Genomic DNA, 10005 nt, shown 5'->3' on the forward strand with positions numbered 1-10005 from the left:
TTAGCTCAGTACATCCTAAAATTACACATAAAAAATCTCAAATAAAAAGGATACTATGTTTTATCCAGATTCTTCGTCATTTTCCCTAGAGGTTTTTCTTGATGCATAATAGTCTTATGGAACACCATTTTCCCTAGTGGCTTTACTCGATGCATAATAGAGTTTTATGGAACACCGAAACCAAAGTGTAGTCCTTATGTTGAAACCAACGATCAACCTTAATACATTAGACATGCCGCAAGGTCTAACGTTTCGAAACCAGTCCGAAACGCATCTGAAGCGATGACCGTCAAGTATGTCTTGATTTCCTCTCTGCGACCGACAATAAGATTGATGATCTGAAGTTATTGGCCAAGAGCATCCCTCCCCTTGCAGATAATGGCCATAAATTGGCCTTCAGCTGATGAAATTGATGTATGCAACGGGAACATACTCGTAGCAATCATCAAAGTCATCACAGATAACAAGATTTCGACAAAAAAAAATCATCTGATATCCCCTTATCCATTCAGACATGCTAGTATATATAGGACTCTGGTTCCTACTGGACCAACAACAGACAACGCTAACGGGCCTAAACTCACCCACTCCTAATCCTATTAGGAGGCCCAGGGTCCAGGTGATGACATGCACAGACCACAACTGCCATTGTATGGCTTCAAGATATTACGACAAACTAGAACACTACTTCACGGCTGCTGCAACAACCATCTACAAAAAAATGATGGCATATGAACATATTACATCATTACAACACGAGCACCCTACTGTCCCATCACCCTGTGTTTCCAACGACCTCAACATCCTCCCCAGCCTTCCCCATTTCAATCTTAACAGAAGGTCCTGCCGAATCGGCATTGATCGTCGATTCGTCCTTGCTAGCAGTAGCAGCTGCAGCTCCCTTCAGTCCCTTCCTCATCTTGACCTTCTGAGCCCAGCCCAGGACGCCCTGCTGCACATGCTCGTTGAAGATCTCCTTCTTGTAGCAGCTCCCCATCTTTATGCACAAGGGAACAAAACGTTTAATCATCGAAATAGGAGTTTTGAGGATAACAGTCTGTATAAACAAACCACATGTGAAAGCTGACGCACCTGGGTTACAATTGCATACAGAGGTAGGGTGCTGTAGCTACATAGAAGCTGAATAACAACCCTGCAAGTACAAAGCGTGGATGCAAGTGTCAAGAGAACATATTGAGGTTTGCCTTTTCCTCATGGCATAAATGGACAATAAACTGGAGGCATTTGAAATGATTAAAATACCCGATGACAAGCCTCGGCACAATAAAACGAACTTGTCCCATGATGCATGAGTCGAATCCATAAGTGCTCTAGAAAAGATAAGGAGGGTCAACAATGTTGTTCGTGTTCAGTTATCACATCTCGGTGCAGTTTACGAATGATGCATCAAACTGCTTACCAGTATCCAGAAGAAAAATGCAATCTCAAATGCATTCTGAAAGAGGATGAAGTGGATCAGGTAAAGGATAATCCTAGGCTTGCCGAACCAGAAGTGTTCATCAGATGGTTTTACAATCACATCACCCTCGATTGCTGTGTGCTTCTCAGCTACATCATGGGCTAACTGAGCTATGACATGCTCAAGCTTAGTGCCAATAGCTAACAGAAGCTGCAAGAAGTAAAGAGCTGTCCAGTAAGCACCTAATACTGAATAGGTATGCAGTGGTCAAGGATCATCAACAGTTAATTATATTGTTCAGATTATGTGCAAAGCCCAGCCTATAATTAAAGCAAATGATTTATTTCATCATGACTTTGAGAAAATCAGTACACGGTAAAAGGGTACCAGGTTTAGTTCCCCTGTAAAGGCCAAGTTAAAATGGTCAAAAGTTAACATCAAGCAAGCAAGTATTGACATATGTCTCCAATGCAAGAGTTCATGGGTCCTTTTTAGCGATCTTCATAATTTAGACATTAGAGAAAACTAGATTGGCACTTTAAAACAACAAAACTTAAGCACTTACAAAAAGGGGAAGGAAAGCAATCCAAAAGTATGTGTGCCAGCCTGCAGGTTAATGGAACAAGTGGTAAGTTGTTCTCAGAAGCTTAAATACATACTGAAATATTACAACAGTACCTAGCTGCCTGTTGAACAGGACAAATTAACTCGTCATGCACAGACAGCGCGGGAAAATAGAAATAATGAAGGTCTTTTCTGTTAACAAAGGGTAGCTAAGTTTTACCGTTAACATTCAGCAATAGAAATATAACCACAAAGACCCACAAGTACCAGCTACAAGGGAATAGAAACAACACGGTTAAGTTTATTCACGAAAGAAGATTTGCATCAAACTTAATAAAAGAATATATAAACATGTGCGCCATTCTATGGATTACCTTATGCCTACTACTTTCTTAAAATCAGCCTCTAAAACCCTTACCATGTATCTATGGAAATCAAATTTTGGATTTCCAGGGCAGTGAGTCTGCAATGAGGGAAAAAAAAACCTTGTTTACAGGCCAGGAAAGAACTCAACATTAGCTTATCATTTGGGCCGATCCTTACCATGATAAAACCAAGACGCATTGTGGTGTAATCTGATTTAGATAATGATCTATAAAACTGCTTACCAAAAGAATGCTGAAAAAGAAAGGAAAGTGAATACAGTCTTTTGTAAAAAGTTCACCAATGGTAACAGAAAGCAATTACCATAAGATAAAAAATGTGTATGCAAACTTGACTAATAAACGAAGTTTTGCCACATACAAAAAGATAGAAGATAAAAGAATACATGAAACACATTACTTACCAGCCAACTCAATATTATAGAATCTTTGCCAATACCCTTAAAACGTTTCTTGATAAATTCATGATGACGTACATGGGTTACCTTCTTAGGCCCTGAAATTTCAGTCCATTTTATATACTAAAAAAAAGTGTTTCTTCTTTTACGAGCACAAATAAACATATCATAAAGAAAAAATATAAACATATCATAAAGAACACCCTTTTTATGATCCTTATTATAGAAGTACCAAAATGTACCACTAATTACAACTAGGGAGGCACCGACACCAAAATTTAGTCACTAGCACCAGAAATCAGTACCACATATACTAAATTTTGGTACCTCCCATGTTATAGTTTTGGTACCTTTTCAAGGAGCATAAAAGATCTCAAAAACAAAAAAGCTCCTTAAATCGATTTGCAGTCACACAAGAAGACTAAAAGACTACTTCAGATGCAAGTCTGGCACTGCAATAAAATATGAGTAATAAGCTAGATCCTGATACCATTTCCAGGAGCATCTTTTTGAATTCCATTCTCCCACTGTTTCCATTGGTGTATCTGAGTAATAAAATACAGTAAGAAACAGACAGCAAAAGTAGTTGCTGCTAAACTGCAAGGCATGCCAAAAGCTGCATACCTGTGCACCTCCTAAAAGCATAGTTGTGACGCTGAAAATAACATGTGTGATTGCCAGAACAAATATGAAAATGTGCAGCTGATGTATGGCTTCAAGGGACAGAAGTGGAACTTTTCCCTGTAAGAAATAAACAGTACAACTTAGATACACCATTAAAATTAAAACATTAGTAAGAAGAAACACCTCGATTGATGAATCTTTCTAGCACCATTTACTAGTTAAGAGAGAGAAAAGAAAGGTATGAAGTTATCATCTATGCTAAAAAAGAAAGGTAGCAACAACTAAGTTGTAGGAAGGTTGTTTTCAATCTAGGACTACGCTAAAAAGGAGTAACATCTTAAGCAACCACGTGATGATAAAACACTTGAATGTTTTAACCAATCATGTGCTCATCTGATCTCCTCTAAAAAACATAGTACTGTAATCATCAATTTGAATTGTCTAAATAAATTCCTCATCTAACACAGATTAAAAGATTTATACTAGAGAAAGGCATCATGCCAACCCTCATTTTCTGTCAATGGTGCCAACTACTACCAAGTCGCATGTACCAGTCTCTCCACCTGAATTACAGTATTCCAACTTGGAAGCCAGCCCAAAGCGACAAACATAGAAAATTAGAAATTGACAGCAGAACATGGCTTCATCACGTTCTAAAACTGAAACAACATTAATCATGTTTAGTTGGTCTATCCAACATGTGTCATTCCAGCTATGGAGGTCTAACAAATTATTTGGTGGATGCAAGTCAACATCATATCTTACTAATTTTCATCTAACCGACCGTCACGGCTCAAACAAACAACAACAACAACAACAAAGCCTTTAAGTCCTAAACAAGTTGGGATAGGCTAGAGTTGAAACCCAGCAGAAACAATCAAGGTTCAGGCACGTGAATAGCTGTTTTCTAAGCACTTCTATCTAAGGCTAAGTCTTTGGCTATATTACATCTTTTCAAGTCTCCTTTTATTGCCTCTACCCAAGTCAACTTCGGTCTTCCTCTGCCTCTCTTCACGTTACTATCCTGGCTTAAGATTCCACTACGCACCGGTGCCTCTGGAGGTCTTCGTTGGACATGTCCAAACCATATCAACCGGTGTTGGACAAGCTTTTCTTCAATTGGTGCTACCCCTAATCTATCACGTATATTATCGTTCCAAACTCAATCCCTTCTTGTATGACTGCAAATCCAACTCAACATAAGCATTTCCGCGACACTTATCTGTTGAACACATCGTCTTTTCGTAGGCCAACATTCTACACCATACAACATAGCAGGTCTAATTACTGTCCTATAAAACTTGTCTTTTAGCTTCTGTATACTCTTTTGTCGCATAGGACACCAGATGTTTGACGCCACTTCATCAAACAAAGACAAAAATAATTGCAATGGACGCCAAAATTCCAATTCCAAGAGTCTGATCACCTTCTTCTGGCAGTGCTCAGCCCCAGCAGCGCCTTCACTCAGCAGGCGCCTGCCGATCCTGCCAAGGGTCCCGACAGCAACGAAATGCTCCGTGGTGGCGGTCTCACCGGCCTTTTCATCTGGCTTCTCGCATGGCAGCATGTGGAATGTCCAGTGTTCAGGGATGCATGTCCTCTGGATCATCCCCTGGAACACCGTCAGCAGCAGGGAGATGAACCCCAGAAGCATCAGCTCTGCATCACACAAAGACAAAGAGCTAAAGTTTGTGTGGTAAACATCTTAATTTATCTTGTCCGGAATCATAGAGGAAAGGAAAGGAAAGGAAGACGAAGATTTTGCAACAGGCCCATTGGTTTAGGCATCGCAGACCTTGAGAAAGTTGCATCTTTTTGCCGTTAAATCACAAAAGTTTTTTCTGAGATGATTTTTAGTGTGCAATAGAGAACCAACCATCACAATCAAACATTCTTTGAACCAATCACCCGGTTTCAAGGAAACCCATGAAAGAAAAATAACACAAATTTTTGAATCAAAAGTTTTCTTAATAAAAAATAAAGATTTCTTTGTCATCCTCTTCTCCAGAGGACAACCAATCACCTGTGTTTGTTATAAAAAAAACAATCACCTGTGTTCTTAGTAACAATCAAACCATTTGTGCATGCAATACTCCTACGATAAGCGTCGGAGCGAAACAAGATGGAGAAGAAATGGGGGCACCTTCTTTGACCTTGAGCAGCGCCTCGAAGAGCGGCTTCTGGTTCTTGTTCTTGAGCATCTGCAGGACACGACCCAGGCCGGTCTCCCAGATCAGCGCCATGGACGACGACGGCGTATCGAACAGAATGGCCGAGTGATTCCAGGAAAACAGAGCAGTGGTCGCATCGCATGCATACACACCTTGCCGAGGTAGTGGAGGCATCGCTCGGCGACGAGCGAGAGGAGCACGATGAGCGAGCAGACCGCCGCGACGATCCACGTCGGTGTGAACTCCAGCGCCGCCGCCTCGCCCTCGGCCGCCATCGCCCGTCAGCCCCGCTCCGGCCTCCCTTGCCCCCCGCAGAAAGCGTCGAAATAAAGGGCTCGCGTGTCCCACGTGAACCGTCTCGCCGCTCCCGGAAGGAAACGCTCGGGCGCGGCGGGGCTGGTCGCGCGCGGAGGCGGAAATGGAAGGAGCGGCGCTACGCGCTAGGAATTTCTACTTTCCTACTAGTACTGGAAGCTGAGAACTGAGGAACTGCTCCAGTCCAGGCTAAGAGTGAGAACTGAGAACAGCCGCGGCGCTCCACCGACCACCGTGTTTGTTTTGGCCTTTTTTTTTTCGGCAATCGCTTCACCGCTCGCGGCTAGGGACTTAGCTGGCATTCAAATTTGTTCCAAAATAATAATAATAATAATTTTTAATATATATTTCTTATCTTTTGATAATTTTCTTTTCAACACATGTACATCTTTATTTCTGTCTATTTCTTATTCTTATTTTTTATGGACTAAACATTTTTACTATTTCTTAATTCGTGTGTCTAAACATAAATAGCCTGCTCACTGTAGCTTCTTAGGCTATAGCTGTCCAAGTAGCGAAAACATCAAAATGAGTAGTGTGTTTGTGATACAGTTTATAAATTGTTTAAATTAAAAATAGTATCTATTTTTTAATAGTTTTTTCTAGCCGCGTTTTTCACGTAGCCTCTATTTTTACTACAAACAAAATAGAGATGCTGAGTCAGACTAATTTATTTTAATTAAATTTTTTTCTTGTACGGTTTCTCGTGAAAACGCTTCTAGGAAGGACTAACTATATAGGCGTTCTCCCCTAAAAAAAACTCTTTACGCGTTCTTTTTCTACGCAGGCCTAAAATTGGTGGAAACTGATGTTTTTTTTTTTTTTGAATTTGTGGAAACTGACGTTGACTAGACGTGCCTTGGGAGCAAGGGAACAGACCGTGGTCACAGACGTGCCTTGCGAGCAAGGGAACAGAAGCGAGTTCGATTCATATAAATGGCACTCACGTCTCCCACCGAGGTACGTCCCCAATAAATCAGGTTGCCTCTTATATATTGAGCCATAAGGACAATTCTAATGAAAAAAAACTAGTAATTTCTATAATATAGGATACCGTATCAAAAAAAAAAAAGTACTGCTTTCTAACTCATAGTTTCTATAAGTAATAGTTATTTTCTCTTTCTCTCTCCCAACTCTATCTTTTTCCTTCAATGGAAGTGCGGCACGAGCCTGCTAGAAACTGGTGGTTTCTCCCCAATGGCGATTTCATAGTTTCTTGGTGCATTAGGTCAAGAGAAGACCTGATTTCTTCATGAGGAAACCATTTCTAGGATTTTTGCTCTCTTTCATCATTAATTACGTTGCCATGTCAACGTTTTGCCTACGTGGCAAGTCATTTAATGAGGATAGAAACCATCATCAATACACCATTGGGACTGCCCTAAAGGAAATGTGACGTGTCCGTCATTAATGGAGCCATGGATGGACCCGGTGATCTCACGAAGAACGCGATGTGATCTGAATGTAGTTATATGTTTGTTCGTGTATGCATAGTGTGAGTGTAAGGTTGGTGTGAGTCTGTACATGAACAGATACTATAGCTGTACCCAGACGAGAGGTGTCAAAAAAAGAATAAAAGAGATTTTCTCTAATAGGGAAACTATATACAGCGGCGGACCCAGAAAATATTTCAGAGGGCTGAACAACACTGTTGTTCAATTTTAAGTCTCAGCCCCCCTACAATATAGAACTTTGCCTAAAAAATCATGGGGCTCCACAGGAGGTTCCACTGCTGCGATATGGGTAGGGGGGCTTGAGCCCCCCACCCCACCGCTGTGTCTGCCCCTGACTATGGCCCTCTTTGGCAGGGCTCCGGCGGCTCCGGCTCCTGCCCCTATTCACCTGTCGGCCGCCCATGGGCCGACAGGGGGCTACTATTCAAAAGCTTTGGAACATTTCTATAAATTTTTAACAGGCAAAACATTTGTAGTGACTCTTTGCTCGCGTGATACAAAAACCTGGCATAAAACTTTTAAGCATGTCTTTATTTGAATCACGTGAGCAAAGAGTCCTTATATATTAGAATTATGAGAAAGAAGCCTAGCAAGTGAACCACACTATGACAAAACTAAACATATCACAAGCTTCATACAATATCTCAAACACACAACAAGATACACAACCAAAAAAATTGCATATGAAAGAAAAGAGTGGACAAGAGATGCAACTTGTGAAGATAGGTGTAACTTGATGCCTTCTCAGGCTCACGGCTTCGTGTTAAATAGACTAGAAACAGCCCCAAGCGTGGCGTTACACACTTGCGTTACAAGCAATGGATAAACAATAGATTACAATCTTGATCTACTTCCTATACAAGAAACTAGATACTGTAACAATCCACCAAGCCTACCTCAACAACCTATACATGATAATACAGCACAACTAACACGAAGCCTAAACCTCATCTGTTAACACCCCCGTCAACCACAACTTAGCTGTGAGATTGAGATTGTTCCTGACCTCCCGCAGCTTTTGTATTGGAAGCGCTATGGTGAAGCCATCAACAACTTGATCTCTAGAACTGATGAACCGAATACGAAGTTGTTTAGCAGCAACATGTTCTCTACCAAAATGAAAATCAATTTTAATATGCTTAGTCTTGGCATGAAAGACTGGGTTACTGACAGATAAGTGGCGCCTATATTGTCACACCAAAGACAGGCTGCCATGGGATGAGAAACTCCTAACTCATCCAACAATTTTTGCACCCACATAACTTCTGCTGTAGCATTTGCCATGGACTTATACTCCGCTTCTGACCTAGAGACAGTTGCTTGCTTCCTTGCACTCCAAGAGATCAAATTAGCGCCTAGATAAACAACAAAACCTCTAGTAGACCGTCTGTCATGAGGGCATCCTGCCCAATCAGCATCAAAAAAGGCACTAACCACCACAGTTTTGGACTTACCAATCCACAGTCCTATACCAAATGTGCCTTTCAAGTATCTCAAGATACGCTTGACGGCCTCCCAATGTGTTGTGGTAGGAGAATGAAGGAATTGACAGACTTCATTGACTGAGAAGGAGATATCAGGATGAGTCAATGTTAGATACTGTAGAGCTCCCACTATACTCCTATATTTAGTGGAATCCTCAGGACCTAGTGACTGTCCACTTGTAACTGATAACTTCTCGGACACTGATAGAGGTGTACTGACATATGATTGCATGAACTCATAGAAATGGTTAAGTATGGCAGGCGACATTGCCTGTCGTATGCAAGTGCTAGTAAGATGCGTGTTCAAAGAATAAAAGAGATTTTCTCCAATAGGGAAACTATATATACATACATCATGCATGTCCCTAACTAAAAGATTTAATGGTTATTAATATTTAGAGTTTTCAACGTTTGACCTAATCTTATCATAAACGACATTTTTTTGACAGAAGAGAGTATTTAATTTACCAGCTAGTATTCTATTATACTCTGAGCATGTGGGCCGGCTATAAAGTTTATTCACTACTACAGGATGGCCTTGTTGTCCCGGGCGGTAACGGCTTTTAGTCCTGGTTACCGCGCCGGGACAACGATCCCGGGACTAAAGGTGGAACCTTCAGTCCCGGGTCATCGAGCCGGGACTAAAGAGGGACCTTTAGTTCCGGTTGGTGTTACCAACCGAGACTAAAGGCCCTCCAAGCGAGCAAACGTGGCCGCACCCTTTAGTCCCGGTTGGTAACCCCAACCGGGACTAAAGGTTCCTTTTCTTTTCCTTTTTTTTTGTTTAATTTGTTTTTAGTTCAGTTACACATCTTTGTTTAATATATAATATGTTTTTATGTATGTATTCTACGCTGCTAATATAAATACACGCACGCATAGAATTACATCTAATTCTCATCTCGAGCATTATTATATTCGAATAAAGTATGAAACTATATATATTATAGATATATATGTATATATACAACACTTTCATAATCTTGTTCTCGAAAATAATGATATCAATAAACATTTAATTTACATTATTTATTCCTTAGGATCAAAGTAGAACTCACCGTTGGGATTTAGTACTTTTTCTAGAAGAAATCCTGCTATTGACTCTTGAACTGCTTTCAGATGGTCTTTTTGCATGACCCTTTGTTTCAACCATTTAGTCTTGCATTTGAAATAAAAGGAAAAGTATTAATAC

General features: G+C 40.7%; 1 protein-coding gene across 2 annotated transcripts; it reads right to left on the reverse strand.

Annotated features, from left to right (window-relative positions):
* Positions 1-475: 475 nt before the first annotated feature.
* LOC136512645 (MLO-like protein 1) lies at positions 476-6137 on the reverse strand. 2 transcript variants are annotated; one of them, XM_066506605.1, is made up of 15 exons: positions 6009-6083; positions 5713-5768; positions 5533-5590; positions 4816-5048; positions 3390-3506; positions 3256-3310; positions 2772-2863; positions 2528-2602; positions 2359-2447; positions 2205-2254; positions 1986-2026; positions 1421-1630; positions 1264-1331; positions 1093-1153; positions 476-997 (listed from the first exon to the last, which is right to left on the reverse strand). In XM_066506605.1, exons 3-15 carry the CDS (start codon positions 5588-5590, stop codon positions 776-778), a joined length of 1371 nt encoding a protein of 456 aa, XP_066362702.1. In that variant the 5' UTR covers positions 5713-5768; positions 6009-6083; the 3' UTR covers positions 476-775. The 2 variants fall into 2 exon arrangements, with proteins under 2 accessions (XP_066362702.1, XP_066362701.1); XM_066506604.1 differs by having other exon boundaries at positions 5713-6137.
* Between the last annotated feature and the right edge of the window lie 3868 nt (positions 6138-10005).

The sequence above is a fragment of the Miscanthus floridulus genome, chromosome 16, assembly GCF_019320115.1.
Source record: "Miscanthus floridulus cultivar M001 chromosome 16, ASM1932011v1, whole genome shotgun sequence".
Lineage (NCBI taxonomy): Eukaryota > Viridiplantae > Streptophyta > Magnoliopsida > Poales > Poaceae > Miscanthus > Miscanthus floridulus.